The sequence below is a fragment of the Mytilus galloprovincialis genome, chromosome 5, assembly GCF_965363235.1.
Source record: "Mytilus galloprovincialis chromosome 5, xbMytGall1.hap1.1, whole genome shotgun sequence".
Taxonomy (NCBI): domain Eukaryota; kingdom Metazoa; phylum Mollusca; class Bivalvia; order Mytilida; family Mytilidae; genus Mytilus; species Mytilus galloprovincialis.
The window spans coordinates 55,968,737-55,988,468 of NC_134842.1; the positions used below are offsets into that span (position 1 = coordinate 55,968,737).

Genomic DNA, 19,732 nt, shown 5'->3' on the forward strand with positions numbered 1-19,732 from the left:
TCGATCGTATCATTTATGATATAGTACGATGTAGTGACATGGTTTTGAATATAAGTGCAACTATCTTAAAATGTCGCTTAAATTTGTAGCAAAGATAGAACTAAAGGATAGCATACGTCGAAAACAGATATGGGAAAACACGCCAAATAAACATAATGAACTTTATAAAAGATATGAAAAGGCCGCGTGCAAATAGTTTGTTGTTGTTGAAGGGGATACAATACATTTATATCAACCCATACAATAGCTTTTCTTACATCGATTGTTTTATAACAAAATATCAAACATCTTAAAATATGTCTTTAAGCCCGTAATGATTCTCTGTGGGTTTGTGTTTACATTATAAGAGGAGTATAAAGAAAATACAATGAGACAAAAAACAAATAATGTTGACGAAACATGACAATATTATTAATTTATTAGGAATAAACAATCAAATCAAAATAACAAACGTATACTCAGGAAATCGTATTGATCCGAAATTTGCGACACAAAGGAGGGTCTAGGCAGGATAAGCATCTCCTACTATGCATTCGTTACCCGCCATGCGAATCTAGACTTAGTCAAAAAGTCTCAATTCGTACAGATCAGACGACTATATATTATATAAAAAAGAACATGTGGTATGATTGCCAATGAGACAACTCTCCACAAGAGACCAAAATGGCACAGAAATTAACAATTATAGGTCACCGTACGTCTGTTTGTTTTGTTCAAATATTGTTTTCAATATAATGGAATTCGATGCGACTGTCATACAAGTGAGAGGTTTAGCTAGCTATAAAACCAGGTTCTATCCAGATGCATAAGAAAATGTCTGTACAAAGTCAGGAATATGACAGTTATTATCCATTCGTTTGATGTGTTTGAGCTTTTGATTTTGCCATTTGACTAGGGAGCTCAATATTTTTGTGGTTATACTTTTTAGCGCGTCATAAATCAAATGTCGCTTGTGCGTTTAACACATCATATCGGGAGATCAGATCATATAATGATTCCAAAATTAAGGAGGAAACGACAAAACGAGAGACCTTTAACAGTTATGATAGTTAAATGCATAAGCTTATTGTCTACATTGGAACAATTGTGACCACACCCTACCTGTATGGTATCTACACTTTTTGTTTCAATCCGTATTTCAACCTCCTACTATCGTTTTAAAAGTCTACTAGACCGCGCAAAGAAAACTTGAAAGTTATACTAGAGGTTCTAGAAAAATCTTTTTCTAATCTGTATAATGCAATTTTCGAACAAATATGTAAAAAAAATAACACAGAGATATTTACAACATTTTGTTTTAAGAGATTCGAAATACCGATTAATTTCTCTAAAAAGCATTTACTATTAAGTAACTTGAATCAAAGCTGGAAGTGGTTTTTTTTCGAAAGCTTAGTTTCAAACTATTAGTTTAGCAAAATACAGTAAGAGTTACTGGATTCAGTCATATATTTGAAATGGTATATTCTCCAACCGGACATGTTGGAAGTAAGAAGTATAACTTCTTTGTTGAATTAGAATCTATTTTGTATGGAACCCTCTTGGTCTCATAGTTAAAGAGTTGTTGTTTTAAAGTCAAGCGCTGTAGATCTATAATCTAGCACTAAACATTTAAAGTCAAACGCTTAAGGAGTTAGACCTAGGTTAAGGGAAATAACTCTTAAAATCATCAGTACGTTTGTGTCAACCATTTCAAAAATATATTCTAAGCTTCTAGGTTAAATAGATTATTTTCAATCTGTTTCAGGTAAATGCTTAAAATACATTGATGAAACTTGACTTTTACAAACGCTTAACTAATTTAAAGAGTTATCTCCCTGAACCAAGGTCTTCCCCCTTAAGTCCCGTACATAAGATATAAAGTCCAGCGATGTAAATGGGAAGATAAGCGCTGGAGATGAAAAGTCGAGCGCTTGAGACGAAAATTCAAGCGCTGAATATGTAAAGTCAAGCGCTGCATGATAATGTAAAGTCAAATTTTGTGTGTTCATGTTTAATTTTAAACATTAGTTTTACTGTATTTAAACCCTTTGTTTGCTAATGACGTTAAGCACGTTATTACGTCAATTCTGTGAAATACGACAGAGCAATTTGATAAATAGCTCTTCTATGAAATCCAAATTGTTCAGCTTTATGAAATTTATATCCATAGATTAGGCAGGTATTACTGTTTCCAAAAATATAAAAAAATATTCTTTAACTTTTCATAATAGTTTCAAATAATGATACAAATATTGGCAAAACGTCATCAGACGTAACAAATGATTCGCAAAATAACTTTTGCGGGAATTTTTGTGGTCTAGAAAAGAGTTTAAAATCCGCGAAAATTCGCATGAATGATAAACGTTATATATAATTTATTAAGTCATTGCTGTTTTTTGTGTTGATGGAACGGTCAAAGCTGATTTTTTCAAAAATGAATAATCCTCGCCATGGTCAGGTTTCGGAAAATGGTAAGTTATCAAAAGTTACCGCTTTTAAAATATCAGAAAATATAAAATTTTGTTTTCATAAATTATTCCTACAAATGTGCTTAGAGAGACCATTTCAAATCCGGAATTTTACAGCACTCGCACCACAAATAAAAACGCATTGGCTTCGGGAAAATGTCTTGCAAGATTGTCCAATGTCGAATTTCGACGATTTTTACCAAAACACTGTCAGTTTCAACGTCATTATATTAAATATGAAATTTGTAGCATACAAAATAGTGCTTTTACGTAATTGTGCTTTCACCCCACAATACGATAACATACTTTTTGATAAGCTGTGAAGTCGAAATGACTTCGTTTTTTAACAAATCAAATGTCTTGCAAGTTTGTCCACTGAACAATTTTCTTACGTTTTGAACGTTTTCGATTCGGGACGCTATACATATATGTGTTTTCAAATTATTTCTAAAAGTTTGTTCTTTGTTTTGGTGTTAAACACCGCTACATGTATAAGCGACATTTGTTGTATTTTATTGACCTGTCATCATAGGTAGGAGAAACCGGACATCAGGCGAACTTAAGTTAAAATATTTGCAATAACTGTCGATTAGGATCGGAGTCGAACAAATCTCGCCACGAGCGTATCTTAAAATTGCCGCAGGATTTTTATCAATTTATATGAACTCATTAATAGGCCAATCACCCTCCTTGGCCATCGAAATTGAAAGCAGTTCGTATTATCATATGATATATGAATGATATTTCATTGTTTTTAAATTGTTTTTAAATAACAAGTGCGGTTCGATTTCATGTTTTAAGATCAGAGGACAAAACAAAATAACCAAATTACAAATTTCGAAAATAGATAGAATCATAGAAACCACGATAAGAACTGTAATATATAATAGTAGTTATAATCAAATAGAAAATGAATAATTATCTTAAATGAAAAAAAAAAAAAAAACATATGGTAATTTGTCAATAAATAGGTAAAATATTTCAGATGACTGGGGTTGTTCATTTAACCAAGATTCTAAAGTTGTGGAAGGGCTATATTACTAGAGGATAAAATATCAACCGTTTATTTTCAAACTTGTGAAGCGTAGAACTGCGATTTGCTATTCATCCGCAATACGGTTCATTTGTGCTAAAATTGAAGGAGGCAGTAAAATTGTTTCTCCTGAGGAGTTACACCTCGATATTATACAAAGCTTGTAAACATATCAGATGAATATAATTATTTTTCATGCAATCATTCTCTTTCTTGATTTAATTACTCCATTGTAAACAATAGAAGTCTTTTCATTAAAATCTTTTCACTTATCATCACACACACCCTCCCCCTCCCCCCCCCCAAAAAAAAACACAAAAAAAAAACCAACAGCATTTAAAAAAAAGATAAAAGATAAAAGCACAAAACACAAAAACTATGTTATTTAAGCAACATGAATTGCTTCCTCCCTTCGCTCTTTTCTTAAATTGAAACGGGTGACCAACGCATTATATGATATACTATAGGCACTATTTTCTCAACCAAATACCTATTTTGTATTGTTTATTTTGGCTTGCGTAATTATCAGTAGGACATATTTCATATATATTCAAGACTTTGAAGTATCCATATTGATCAAAAATGATTACAAACAAAACGAACAAAGTATACTCGATTACCGACGTAAAACGTCAAATTTTGACGTTACCAATTAGGACGCAATATCGTGCGTAACGTCTAGAGCTATCATGCATTACAAGTCTTCTTAAGTTATCATTGTGTTGAAGTTTTGCCGGTAAAATACAAGTACAGCTATATGGAGCAATTCTGAGATTGATTTCACAAAAATACACAGACCAAACCTGTTCGATATCTTATTCAGCCATTAAAATCTATTGAATATCACACAAATAAATTGGTAGACAAATATTTAATCTACTAATTACCATATTTATGAGGAAGCAATCAGTTTGTAGCTGGTTTTGTATATAAGGATGGGACAATTAATTAATGAGGAATCTGTGTCGCAGACGACGTGGAATGTTTTATTTGTTTGTCAACTAGCTGTCCGGTCTCTAATTTACTCAGCGTATGAAATGGACATTTGATTCATTTGCACCGAGTTACAGATCTTGCGAGAAATTTATAGCAGGTGCATCCATTAACTGTAACAATGTTTTTTTTTCTGCCTTGTCTTGTCGATTTCGATAGGTTCAACAGTTATAAAAGAATTATTTTAAGATTTTGATATATTAATAAATTATTTATGAAATATTTCATTGGTTTCTTAAAATTTAAATACCGCTAAACAATTCTGCTTGGGTGCCTCTATTAAGTAAACACGCTACAGCTCTCCAATATTACAATTTCGCATTTAAAAAAATATATATTTTTTATAATTTTACGCTCAATACATGCATGATGATTGGTTATTCATTTTCAATATTGACTTTCTTATCATACCTTCAATTGTTCAATGTACTTTGTTTATAGCGAAAAATTTGATGTTGTATTCCTTTTGACTAAAAATTTAAGACGTTGTCTTTTAAACCACACTAGATCTAGAATAAAAAGTTAAAACTCAATGCTCGTATTTTATCATTTTTTTCTAAATTTCACTTTTCACTTCCCGTGTGAAACAAATTATTTTTGTTTTCAATGAATAAATTAGTTGATGCTGTAGTTGAAATCTAACCACAATAAACATGATGAAATAGGTTTTAATATTTTTTTAATATTATCCAAAAACAAAAATTCACCCAAAATGATACTGTATCCAATACATGTAGATAATATATGCTGTATAAAGTCATGTGATATTTAAATCAATTATCAATATATATTAACCAATAACAGTCTGAGTTGTCAGTTCATATCGTTCGCATACCAGTTTGTTGACACGCCCCGTTTGTTCGCAGTGTCCGTCATTCCAGCGCCATTGTGTACGTGCCACAACTTCTAAACAATGTTCTGTGCCATCATTTGGTTCTCCAGGAGCCCAATGTTGGAACCTGAAAGAGAACTATACACGTAACAGAGTTTTTATAATACGGTAACAGTATACTACTGTTTAAACGTCCCTAATATTTTTTAAATATATTAAGTAGTATAAGAAACGTGTCGTTCATTTAAAATCACATTTTTCTGTATTTTTTTCTCCATCTATTTGAAAAGCATAACCGTTTGGCATTTTAACACGTTTTCCTAAAATGCGTTTTCGCGTTTTTTTTTGTTTCACTAAATGTCGATTGTGATAACGCGAGATAGCTACATCTAGCCACAACACAATTGAGAAAACTGCCTTCGTATACTGGCATCAAAGTTTTCAATTGTAGACATATCCAGAAATTGTTCAAATTTACAAAACATACGTAATCTTGTCTTATAAAAGTTTTTGTCCACCTGTCATCTGACACAAATATCCTGATCAGTATGAAATATTTGCCACTGAACTTTGAGCATACCACAATCGATTAATCAATCAATATTACCTAAATGAATTAAGCATTTCCAAAAGAAATATAAACAGCGGTTACACGACGTATTGTACAGAAAGTACGATTCTTGAAATAACAACAACTACAACAACAAACAAATGCGTCTTTGTCTTCAATCTATGGTTTTGATAAGGAAATAACACGAAACTAAATATTATACCACCTATGCAATAATTAACCTTGGTACAGAGTATCCAATTTATTTATATAGGGAAAATACACTGCCTTGTACAGTTTCTTTTGTTGACTAGTATACATATTTATGCAAATGAAGACTTCTTTTGTGAAATGTCTTAAAATAACAACAACTACAACAACAAACAAATGCGTCTTTGTCTTCAATCTATGGTTTTAATAAGGAAATAACACTATACTAAATATTATACCACCTATGCAATTATTAACCTTTGTACAGAGTATCCAATTTAGTTATATAGGGAAAATACACTGCCTTGTACAGTTTCTTTTGTTGACTAGTATACATATTTATGCAAATGAAGACTTCTTTTGTGAAAATGCAATGCATATATTTTTGATCTACTGTTTTTTTAGGGGGAGAGCGTAGCGAGTAATCTACACTGATCACAAATACGCTTACCTGAATTCTAATCCAGTTGATTGCCACTTCCATATATTAGGATGCCGTTCGTCTGTACCGTCTAACCAAACTAAAAAAATGTATAGTGGTTATAAATTAACAAATTTTATTTTATCGTGAACTTCACTTTCTTAACATGTGAAGTTTCAGTTCTTTGAAAACTTTTGTGACTTTTGAACATGTCGTATCCCTTCTATTTGATATTTTCATGAGCTTAAAAGATTTTAATAGAAGTTGGGATAGACAGCATGTTCAATTTTTTTGCATGTAATATTTGCCACTAGACGTTAAGCACTTACTTATCATCGCTTTTAAAATAAGTTGTAATCCTTCTTCCTTTTTCTTGGGCTATGCCTAGAAACACCTCCATCTCTCCATAACTGAAAGAACTATCTACTAACATTCTTGCTTTACACCAAACATAGTGTTTGTTTTTTGCTAATGCTTAAAACCGAAATAAATACAAGATATTTCCATTTAAAAAAAAAATGCAATAAGTATATTCCTCTTCTAAACAATACATGTTTATGAAAATAATATTATGATTATGAATTTCAGCTGCGAACATCCTTAGTTGTCATTTACCCATAATGCAATTTACGTACTATCATTGGATCTTCCTGTTACATCCCCAATTCTTTTAAAAGCTTCAACTGTATCTGCTACTGGAAGGTGAGCTGATATATTGGAACAAATTTTCTAAAATACGAAAAAGTCACTGTTAAGTAGGGTGTAAAACATCAAGTGTAAAACATACGTTTGAACTGATCATTTTTGAACGGCAAATAGTAAAATATTAAATGTGTATTCATTTATGTTTGAAATAGGTATAGTTTTGTATTTTGTAAAGATGATACGTTGTCATACACTTATGAAAAGTAAAATATCTAATATATCATCATTAAAACGATTAGCTAGTTAAGAGCAAGATTTGTGTTTGTATATATAGAATGACAGTCATTCTTGTCATGCAGATGCATGAAATATTTGCCAATGAAATGTTTAACAATCAACAATCAATCAATCGATCATATTGTTTCAAAAGAAAAATGTGTACTAGTTCAGCGAAAATAGACATTAAACTCAGAAACATATAAATAAACGAAGTTTAAAAAAAACCACCAAGACAAACAAAGGTCAGATGCTCCTGACTTGGAGAAACGACGCCTATTTTTTGCTTACCTGTGCAGTGTACCAATTACCGGTAAAATCCGTGACACAATACATATAATGATCTTTATGAATCCAATTATTTGAGCATGCTGAATTGATAGAATGATAAAAAAAAAATAGAAAAATTAACAAAAATCAATATGAATGAGGAAATTTCTATTATCTGAATGTCAACACACAAACTTAATATTTTCTTTTGAATTTTCACGCTTTAAGATATATTTCATCACGATTTTTTATTTATTTTTAAAATCATATCAGTCGCCTATGTACCAAAACCATGCAATTTATTGACAAAGAAAATGTCATATTTAAATAAAATTCAAAATGTGGGCATACTAGGTTGAATGAACCAGAGCAAAGACCAAAATTTTGTTTTCCTTTTCATTTGAATGAAGGCAATATACCTCCTCGTTAAACAGAATTTAACGTGTATCATACTGTAAAAAACACATTGAATTTTGAAAAAAATAAAACGTTTCTACCTCAGGAATATATTACCTTAGATGTATTTGACAAAACTTTTAGGGATGTTTAGTCCTCAACGCTCTTCATTTTCGTACTTTATTTGGCCTTTAACATTGTTTTGATTCTAGCGTCACTGAAGAGTTTTTTTGTAAGACCATAACAATTGGCTCATAATATAGTGCTACAATTTTTTACTTACTTGGAACCGTTGTTTGTATACTGGAAAATATTAAAACGTCGTTATTATAGGTTTTCATTTCAAAATATTTCTACATAATATATGGAATTTAGTATGAACAAGTAACATTCATTATTTTATCAATCTGTCTTGAGATTTAGTACCAATATCCTATTTACCTATTACTGATTTTATTCTTTTATTACACACTATTAACATGTTGTTTACGTTTCTCAATTGTCGTCTTGTTCTAAACCAGACAAAATTGGCTGCTGTCTGGGTAATCAGTTGAAAATGATAAATTGGCGTTTTAACCAATTTACATTGTAAAATAACTATTGATATCAAAACCTTTAACACCATAAAGCTTCAAGTCAAGTGCAATTCAAAATCAGATTACGTACAGTACGCATAGATTCATTCTCATTCGCCCTATGCTGGAAGCGAAAGTTTTAATTTGTTTGTTTTTTTCAATAAAATAATTAAAATACACAACGGAAATATATTATATATATATCTTTATTTTCACAAACCAAATTACAAACTTTAAGGTAAAGAGATAATTATACATACTTCAATACAAGTACTTAATTAAACAATGTACGAAAGTAGATAGAGGCATCAACAATTGCTATTTCCAGAAACGTTTAATTTGTTGTTAATCCCCTTAATATGTTTACATAGATCATTCAGTTCTGTATATTTTTTGCAATTCATAAGTTATAAAACTTTAACGTATTGGCTCTATTTCTATAATGAAATGCAATACATTGTGTTCTACAGTAATCAAACGCTGACAGAGTTCGAAATTTATGAAGGAAAGATATCTGCCTGACATCCAAAATACTTAAATATTTCTAAAACTCTAAAGAGTCTTTAAATAAACGAGAATTTAAAGCTTTTGATGATTTATGTAAGCTTGCTAGCCATTTTGTTTAATTTGTTATGTAATGTTCTAAATGCTAACTTCGGATATTGATTTGGCCAAAGTGCTGATTGAAACAAAATATTCGGAAGTTCCATTTGTTTTTCTTCGGAAATTCCTGTACTAAGTCATGCACATAGCAGTTGTTTCTCACCCGTTTTGTTGGTTATTGGCGTTTGATTTTGTTACTTTTTGTGGATTTCCCTTTTTTGAATTTTCCTTTGGAGTTTTGTGTTTTCTTTTATTATAAAAAAAAATTAAAAATTAAAAAAAAGAAGAAAAATCTGGAAATTTGATATTTTAAAATATTTATCTGAAATCCAAAAAAAAAACATAAAACTTTAAAACTTTTTGAAATTTTGATTTGATAATTGTTACACGGACCACCATACTTCGCCTAGAATATACAATACTGACCCTCCTTCACATAATACATTATGTTTCCTCGAGTTATTATGACATGGTGCGTCATTCCACTGCATGTTATATTCTGGTCCATAGTCCATACAGTTTTCTCTGTGGACCCCAAAGTAATGGTCTGGCTGTCCTGGACTCCAGTTGAAATATCCAATAGGCTGACCTGTGGTATACCAAACCCACTTCCCTTCATTTGTAATATCCGTACCATCTAACCAGACTGCAACAATTTCACGACACTGGTACAATGTATGTTTTAGTTTTTTTTTGCTTTTTAGCATTTTTAATTTCATCATTCATCATTCATCAGAAACTTTATCTTCCGAATTCAAATTAAAAAAATTAACACATACATTAATATATTGTATATTTAATCATTTTAAGATATAATTGCATTTGTTTCATGAAATAAGCTATCTTACTTGTTACATGCAGAGGTTCCATTATAGATTTGATAAAGTCTTGCTCGTTTAAGTTTTCTATGATTGGAAGATGTTGTCCGTATCTTTTGCATGTTTCCTGAAACAAAATATAAATTATATATAGATATTACTTATCATTAACGTAGACATTTTCTAGTATACGTAGTTGGGGTTTGTCTTGAGCAATATGTATTTCCCGAAAAAAAAAGTGAATTGTTGCAAAAACGATTTCTACCTCGCTTTGGTTTTAATGAAGAATTTCATAGACATACCAGCGAAATATTTATTTCCAAATGCTCTTATTGGTGCTATGGTTATTTTTAATCTCTGAAATATTTTTAAAATGAAACAGTCTTCTATTTATCTTTTTTAAAAACAATCAACATTTTGGTATGATAAGACATAAATTGGAACTGTCATATGACACGAATAGTTTTGTACAAAACAGAATGTCTTACAGGAGTGCATCCTCGATATTAAAGGGTCGTTGCTTTCTATAATTAGTTTAATTTGCATAGGTATCTGTTCGAAGCTATTTTAAGTAGCGAGCTAATTACCTCCTACGTTTATCGAATAGTCATTCATCATAAAGTGACCAGTGGACGTTGGTTTGCTGCTCTTGCAGTCATATATTAAGAATGAACTAATAGACACAATATCAACATTGAATGACAAGAATACTCATCGTAATTGGATGATTTGTTTCGCGGTCTGGTGTTATAATATGTATACTGATCTGATAAAAGAGACAACAGATACCAAAAGGGAGATCCAAACTCATAAGTCAAAGAAAAAAATGACAACTCCGAGACAAAACGAAAAACCACAGACAGACAAACAACAGTATACAAAACAAAACATCGAACACTACAGACAGAGCAACACGGCCCTCACCTCGTTGGTGATCCCATTTGCTCTTATTACAAACACATATAAGAAAACACATCATCTCTAATCTAGTATCTTACTCTAGCGTCAATAAGTGTCATCAAAGATTCATTTTCTAGGTAGCAATATTTTGAACTCTCATGGTAATGCCATTGATTCGGACATCGAATGCCTATAAAAATCAGTTTAGAGTTCAGTTAAGGTATAAATCAAGCATAAATAATAGCAGCATGTCAAAAGCATGTATAAAACAAATTGAGACAAAAGGTATCAATGAGACACAATTGATTTCATTTAAATAGCAAAAGCTTAACTCAGTATTTCTTGTTGTCGCTGACTAAATGTGATTTTTTTACTAGCAGCCTGCGTGTTGGAGAAGCCTTTACATTTATATCTATGAATGATCTTAAGATAACAAAGTGTTAGTTTAAAAAGAGTACATGATACTTATTTAAAAATCTGTATTCGGTACATGTGTAGCTGTTTGAAATGTCTGTTCTCCAACTGTGTGTTCCGACTCTCATTTTTTAGAGTTTTTTAAGCAATTGCAAATTCCTGTTTAGTCAATGCCTGGATATATTGACAAAATTTGTCTATTGATATAAAACTTTTCTCCAATTAGACTAAAAGCTTTTGTTTATATTACAAGGTCCGAAAAGTAAGCATTGCTGGTGACCAAATCTTAAACAGCATCGATTCTGATAGAAAATATTTGACATTTTCAGGTGTCTCAATCGATTGGCTGTTTCATATATAGACAAGTTTCTATTTATATCAAAGAAGAAGACTATTAAGATAGTTTAGGTTTTGAATAACCATTTTAATCTTAATATTCTCTTAACAGTCTTGATAATGTTTTAAGTTTCGGTTTAGAAATCTTTTTGTAGTAAATTAAGTGCTGTTCAGAATTTTGCAGTCAATCCAGTAAAGTATCTGTTCAGAAGCTTATCGTTCAATAGTTTAGTTTAAACATATTTTATTGTTCAAAAAAGAAAAATGGATTAAACACAAGTTTTTCAACTTAGTAATGTCTTATCGTTCAATTCCACATGTTATTATTTTGTACTACGTATTAAAGACTGACCATTTCTTATTAAACTACATGTGGATTATCCAAATAGTAATAAAATTACTCTGCAGTACCTGTTGTTGTAGTAAGAGATTGAGAAGTCCGAGTCTGGGTTGGATTACTAGTTGTGGTTGTCACTGGGTGTGTTGTCTGGATTGGAGTGCTAGTTGTTGTTGCCACAGGGTGTGTTGTCTGGGTTGGAGTGCTAGTTGTTGTTGCCGCTGGGTGTGTTGTCTGGTTTGCAAAATGTGTCGTAGCGTTGACAAGAAAATGATCATTGCATAACTCTGTACCACAACATCTGGCTGTACTAGAACTGCTTGTACAGGTCTAAAATATATATGGGTAGAAATATATCTTCGATTTCTCTGTACTAAACATAAGTATACTACGTTAACGAAACTTTTATTAATCTCTTAAATCATGTTGTAATATTAAACTCAATGGCGTAAATGTAGAGTGAAAAGCGGATAGGGGAATTATGAAAGTGTTTATCAAAGGGAAAAAAGTCTACAAGTTAGTCTGAAATGCAAGTTGATTTTATTTTTGTTTTCAATCATTTTAGCTCACCCCCTCCACCGGTCTAGTCGTAAATGTTTAAAAATATCGTAATAAATACCATTATCAAATATATTGTATTACGTAATTTGTTGGTCATACAATTCAATTCAAGTGCAAAACATGTAATTTTCTTTCTTCCAAAATGACCTGTCAATAAATCGGATGCGATTTCCGCGATGTAAACGTACACACTAATCAAAGGCTGACAACTTTTACTTTAAAATTAATTATTCGAAGATGCAGCAACTCTGTAATATATTTATAACTTACCGACTTTTGAATACATTTCGTAGAAAATAAATGATCACTTCCAATCTGTATTTGTTCTAAATAACAATTCTGCAAAACGAATACAAAATATAATGATGTAAACAATCGTGTTAAGTGTATGTTAGCATATAAATTTAGAAAACATCGTTTTTAAAAGATAAATTTTGATTTAATTTAGAAATTATCCAATAGAGTTTTTTAATTTTCATTTTTGCTCACAAAAACATCTAACCATAAATTATGCAAAAATTATTTGATATAAATTGAAAAATTTAAATTAGGAACTATGTATAAAGGTTGAAGGAGGCAAAACAAACAAAAATATAACATTGCAAAATAACCGGTTGGATTCAAGACTATTGTATGGGTGTAAATCAAACAGATTGTTTGTATCACATACGAATCACGTGAATGTATACCAGAAAATTGCTCTTTTCGGGTACCAAAGAAATCATGGCATAAACAAATCCGGCGGAGAACAAAATTCGTATATACTGAATTGGTAATTAACCTAACCTTGTCTGGTCCACATAACGTTATATCATCACACATATCTGGTGCTGCCTGTTGTTGACAGTTGTAACATAAAATTCCTTCTATTGGTAATCTTTCTTGCAAATTAAAATAAAAAACACAAAAATAATTGGTAAATGCATATTAACATATTAAGATGGTATGATTTACCTTTTGAGCTTTCGAAGATGACGAAATGGTTAACATTCTAGTAATTTAAATTCCATTTACTATACTTTCAAGTGTTCATACAGAGAAAAAATAATTAAGACTTGAACTAATATTTCAAAAAACATTTAGTTAATGACTTAGCCTTAAACTTTGGCTGATAAATCTCATCGAGAGTATGGTACTCATCTGGTATTCGAGAGTGTTAATTAAAACAAAACGATGTAAGGTTTAAGAGTTTATGTACAACAAACGGTTTAACGATACTTGTAGTTTAATACTTTTTCAGGTAATAATCCACTTGTGACATAAGCAATGTAAGATCACATGAAGTTAATTGGCATGTACATCAGGAAAGTACTGTACTCATCTTTGCCTGTTATTGCAAATAGCATTATTTTTTTTTTTTGTCTTTTAAAATTTTACATTCTCTCGGAGACAAAACGAGCGTCGACGTACATAATTATAATCCTAGTATCTACGATTACTTTAAATGCAAGACATTATGACAATTCATCTCTCCTTCGTATTAATAACATGTATGCATATTTTTAAGCATTCCCTTTAGCAAAATCAGTATTTACCAGGAGATCCACAACCCTTTCTGTTGCACAAATCTCCATCTGTACAACATGAAGTACATACAGTAACAGAATCCTCAGATTTATTGTCCGAATCACTTGAACTCTTCATAGTGTTAGCATTGTATGCCTTGACTTTGTGGCTACTTTGGCGTTTTCCAATGCCGATGGGAACAGCACAACGCTATAATGAGAATTAACATTATTTTTGGGATAAAGGATGTAAGATATAATTTTGAGCTATTCTTAGTATTTGGTATCAACTTATAGTTTTCCTTTGCTTAATTTATCTTTATCAATATAAAGAAAAACCATAAAGATCAAGCGCACTTCTAGAAAATAAAAACATTTTCATACAATTTCAAATAAATTGCTTTCATCATTGCATAGCAAGTCTAAAGACGTTACTTGTCCTCCTAAAATGTCGATTTTCAAAAGTCTCAATCTAGGGGTCAAATATTTATCAAAGGTACCAGGCTTATAGTTTAATACGCCAGACGCGCGTTTCGTCTACATAGACTCATCAGTGACGCTCAGATCAAAATAGTTAGAAAGCCAAACAAATACAAAGTTGGGCCACAATTAAAAATATTTTGGTTTGCCCAAACCCTACCCAAAGGTTGAGACAGTGGGTAGGTAGGTAGGCATTTTCTTTTTTTTTTTTTTTCAAAAAGAGAAATTGAAGTATCGTGTGTTTATTAGTCTTCATGCCTATCTGATTAAAAAAAAACTTCTTCAAATCAGGACAATAAAAGAATTTGAGTAGGTAGCTTTTTTCTGGGTAGGTAGCGTTTGGGCAAACAAACCTATTCTTTTTTATTGCCTTGGGGACCCCAAATTCCAAAAAGTTACCAAATACGACCAAGGTAATCTATGCCATGGATATGTAAATCCTTAGTTTTTGCAATAATTCATATTTTTGCAAACAGTAAATTAAAACAAATGACCATATAACTAATATTCATGTCAACACCGAAGTGCTCACTACTGGGTTAGTGATACCCTTGGGGACGAAACGTCCACCAGCAGTGACATTGACCAAGTAGTGTAAATAGTTATCAAAGGTACCAGGCTTATAATTTAAATACGCCAGACGCTGGAAGTTGTATAAAATACACTCATATATCCTCCATTTGTAATTATGGATAGTTGTCTCATTGGAAAAGAAACTCATAATGTTTAAACTTTTATCAATCAATTATCATTTAATTTAGTCCTGATATTTATAATGAGTTTATTTGCATGCATATTATATCGGAGAACAAAGTAATATGAACAGTTCTCGATAAATAAAGGCAACAGTAGTATACCGCTGTTCAAAACTCGTAAATCTATGGACAAAAAACAAAATCCGGGTAACAAACCAAAACTGAGGGAAACGCATTAAATATAAGAGGAGAACAACGACACAACATTAAAATGTAACACACACAGAAACGGACTAAGCATTAGACAAAATGTAGAAAAAAGGGAAGATACGATCGTAACAAAGTAGTTTTTTATATTCTCTCACGTTTTTTCAAAGACCGCAATTTATAAAAATGGATAAGAGACTTTGCAGATATTCAACGATATTGCGGTGTTTCTTCATATGTTTTGTAAGTCAATAAGAATTCATATATATAAGCTAAAGGTATTCCATTGACATATAATATATATGTTACCACAAAAATTTGACAAAATAACAGAAGGTGTTGCCATTAAACATGTTGCATTTTAAGTCGAGTTAAGCCATTTCAATTGATATTTTATAGTGGGCTTTTTTTGTTGTTGTAATGTTTCATTATTGTTAGGATGTAGGTTGGCGCCTGTTAAAATGTTTTAACTCTGCATTTGTATGCACCTGCCCTAAATCAGAAGCCTGTTGTTCAGTTGTCGTATTTTTGTGTAGTTCATAAATGTTTCTCGGTTCCCGTTTTTTATATAATATGGACCGTTGGTTTTTCTGTTAAATTATTTAACACTATTCATTTTTCGGCTTTTTATAGCTTGCTGTCCGTTGTGACCCAAGGTTTTATGTTGAAGGCCTATAACTATAACTGTGCATTGTGACTTTGGCGAAAAGTTGTTTCATGGTAACTTCTACAGCATCTTCCTATGTATATATTTAACCTCAAAAGATCTGAAAATTAATATACCTAATTTACACAGCTCTTTTACATTGTTCTTACTCAATGGTAATATGGTTTGATAAAAAGGGTTCGATAAGGATAATAAAAAAAGTCGAAGACGGACAGACAGCACATACCTTCAACAATTATCAAACACCAGGAGTATTACCTATTTATAAACCCAAGTTTAACCGGATTATGTATGTTTCAAATTGGTTTTTTTTTTCTGTTCGTTGCTAATTTCTTACGTTTGATATTGTTTGTTTTTCATTGTTTTTATTGAGTTCTTTTTTTTTTAATTTACCTTGGAGTTTCGGTATTTTTGTTAGTTATATTTCTAATGACATTTTCAACTTAACCTGTGCATCTGAACATCCTACACTATACCATGCTATCCCACTATCTGTTATCTCTCTTTGAACGTAACATTTCTACAAATAATATATATCTATGTACTTATGACAATGACAATTTATACCGGCTTAAACATTTAGTGGATCTTACCAAAATACTGTTTTGGTTTAAACCGGATTCATTTTTATGCATTGGCAATTGACACATGGTATCTTATTCAGTGAAATTAATTAAACACAACAAAACTGAACACAATTGTTTTAACTGATATTTATTTACACTAAACATACTAAAATAAGAACAGACGGCCCTGACATAATAATTAACTGATTTCCATTTGTACTAACAGGAAAAATCAAAGACAAAACACATTTTCTTAAACAATGTACCTCATGCTCCCCACAAGCGGTTACATGATTACAATCACGTGGTTGAACAACTTTATTGCAGCTAAGACATAATGGTCCTTTGCCGGATAATGCTGTTGGTTAAAGAGATAAACGAAGAAACAATAGTTTCGTACTGATAAAAAATTAGACTTAGAATGAAGATTGACAGTTAAAATGATATATTACAAAATGAACGTTTCGATGGATTTGCAGAAATGTTCTGGATTATGGATAATTCAAAAGTAATGTGGTTGTAAGATTATAAACATTCTTAATCAATTTGATAAAACAGATCTCTTTGATTCAATATTGTTTTCTCTTCTTTGCCAATTGCTTTGTCATGTTTGTTTTAGTCATTGTACACCAATCTAATTCAAATGTGTTTCAAGAGCTATAATTAGTCTATGCAATAACCATGCGTTACTGTATCATGTAACGGAGTTGCATTCTTATTTATGCGGTTTCGTAAAAAAAAGCCAATTTTCATAATTATTTTAAATGTATTATTTTGGTTCGACTCTTCTGACACTGATTATATTTTTTTTTTAAACGGAACGAGTTTCAGACGCTCGTTCTGGGCGTGTTTAGGTACATGTTAACAACCCATTAAAAATACCAGACATATAATTTGATCCGCCAAATAAAATACAAAGTTGATCAGTAGTAATATCTAAACATTCCGAGATAGTTTTGTCGAATACAGCTACGGCAATCTATACCTAGTGTGGAAAACTTAAGTAGTCATTTTATTCCAGCAAATGAACAAAATAAGACGCATGCAAACATCACAAAACGTTATGCAATAATGACTTCAATAAGAATTGGAACTGATGTCAGGCATTCTGACAGGGTTAGCAGTATTCTGCTCCACATGCGATTACGGTCTTTGGAACTGGTTTAGTTATTGCTTCGTACTATACTTTTAGCTGTTTAGATACAGTATGTTATAATCACAATACTTTGACATACCTGTGCAGAAATTGTTGTTGTCTAGACTAAATATGAATATTAAAAGTAAAACGGCAAAGCTATTTCGTAACATTTTACCAAATGATCTCCAGTTAAATTGTCACTGAAAATAAAACATCATGTTACATATGCAAGCAAATAAGTGTTTAGTTAAACTAATATTTCTCAGTTAGTTCCTTATATCAAATCGTTCTTCAATGCATGGAAAGAGTTGCAACCTTAATCAATCAAAACAGTTTTGTGTAGTGTGTTATGTCATTTTTGCATTATACTTGATATTTTCATCTTTAGTCATGCTGTTTTCTGGTGTTCCTCGAATTATGATTTCGATTCCAAATTCCATTTTTCTTAATTCCTTTTTATTTCTTATATTTGAAATGCTTCACAAGTATCATTGGTTTTATGTACAGAAGATTGCTAGAAGAATAAGTCAAACATTGGGGTTTGGAATTAGAATATCATAACTACTTGTGGCTTATATTATGAATATTGTTGTGACCCTATTAACACTGGATTACAAATATTCGTCATCTTGTTGCTTTCAATTTTAATAGCCAAGGTATGAAAAGGATAAAATTGAGAATGGAAATGGGGAATGTGTCAAAGAGAAAACATCCCCACCATAGAAAAAACAACAGCAGAAGGTCACCAACAGGTCTTCCCCGCACCCGGAGGCGTCCTTCAGCTGGCCCCTTAACAGATATATACTAGTTCAGTGATAATGAAAGCCATACGAAACTCCAAATTGTACACAAGAAACTAACATTAAAATAATACAAGACTAACAAAGGTCAGAGGCTCCTGATTTGGGACAGGCGCAAAAATACGACGGGGTTAAACATGTTTATGAGATCTCAACCCTCCCCCTATACCTCTAGCCAATGTAGAAAAGTAAACGCATAAATACGCACATTAAAATTCAGTTCAAGAGAAGTTCGAGTCCGATGTCAGAAGATGTAACCAAAGAAAATAAACCCAATGACAATAATACATAAATAACAAAGGACTACTAGCAGTTAAGAGAATTCATGATCGAACCTTACATATAAAAACGATGCTCTATTTTTTTATTCAGGTGATTGGAAACAGATCATCAGGAAGGCCTTCAAACATCATACATGAACTATCAGTAGCTGGAAATTTATAATTTATAATTTGTATAACAGGATAAGAGATTCCTGCTACCTTACAGAACTGTTAAGTGTAATGTAGTGAAGACTGGATGTTTTTTAACGTACGTACTGTGACGCTTTATGTATTATTGATTGTCTCAAGGATCATACAAAATGAAAAATGCTGTTATGTTTGCCAGTCGATTTAATTCTTGTATGTAAAATGGGTGGCGTAAAACTCGATACAAATGAGTCGAGTGTGTATCGGTAAGAGATGCTCGCCTTGCGTACAAAAAAGAGGGGACTTAGTACAAGTGATCTAAAATTTAACGTTGAGGTTAAGGTATGTACATGCTACTAAAATATAAGGTCACGGTGTTATTACAATTTCGATTGTCTTCGTAACTATTAAATCATCTATATTAAAAACAAATATTTCAGTCAAATGATATAAAAATAAAGGAAATATAAAAGAACATACATACACAAATGAAGGGTGTTATAGATAGATATGAATACAACGTTGATACATGTATACATTTTAATATGTTGGTAAAGAGATAAGACACAGTGTCATGTCAGGGGAGAAACAGTGAAGAGTCGTGATTTTGGTCAGTAAAATAAACTCATTGAAGATATCATACTGGT

General features: G+C 31.4%; 1 protein-coding gene across 2 annotated transcripts; it reads right to left on the reverse strand.

Moving 5' to 3' along the window:
- Positions 1 to 5,135: 5,135 nt before the first annotated feature.
- On the reverse strand, positions 5,136 to 19,634 carry LOC143076079 (uncharacterized). 2 transcript variants are annotated; one of them, XM_076251713.1, is made up of 16 exons: positions 19,570 to 19,634; positions 17,973 to 18,075; positions 17,004 to 17,095; positions 16,620 to 16,691; positions 14,153 to 14,333; positions 13,404 to 13,498; positions 12,888 to 12,956; positions 12,131 to 12,386; positions 11,068 to 11,159; positions 10,100 to 10,196; positions 9,678 to 9,897; positions 8,357 to 8,376; positions 7,699 to 7,778; positions 7,122 to 7,215; positions 6,517 to 6,586; positions 5,136 to 5,432 (listed from the first exon to the last, which is right to left on the reverse strand). In XM_076251713.1, exons 2-16 carry the CDS (start codon positions 18,043 to 18,045, stop codon positions 5,264 to 5,266), a joined length of 1,680 nt encoding a protein of 559 aa, XP_076107828.1. In that variant the 5' UTR covers positions 18,046 to 18,075; positions 19,570 to 19,634; the 3' UTR covers positions 5,136 to 5,263. The 2 variants fall into 2 exon arrangements, with proteins under 2 accessions (XP_076107828.1, XP_076107829.1); XM_076251714.1 differs by having other exon boundaries at positions 19,566 to 19,625.
- Between the last annotated feature and the right edge of the window lie 98 nt (positions 19,635 to 19,732).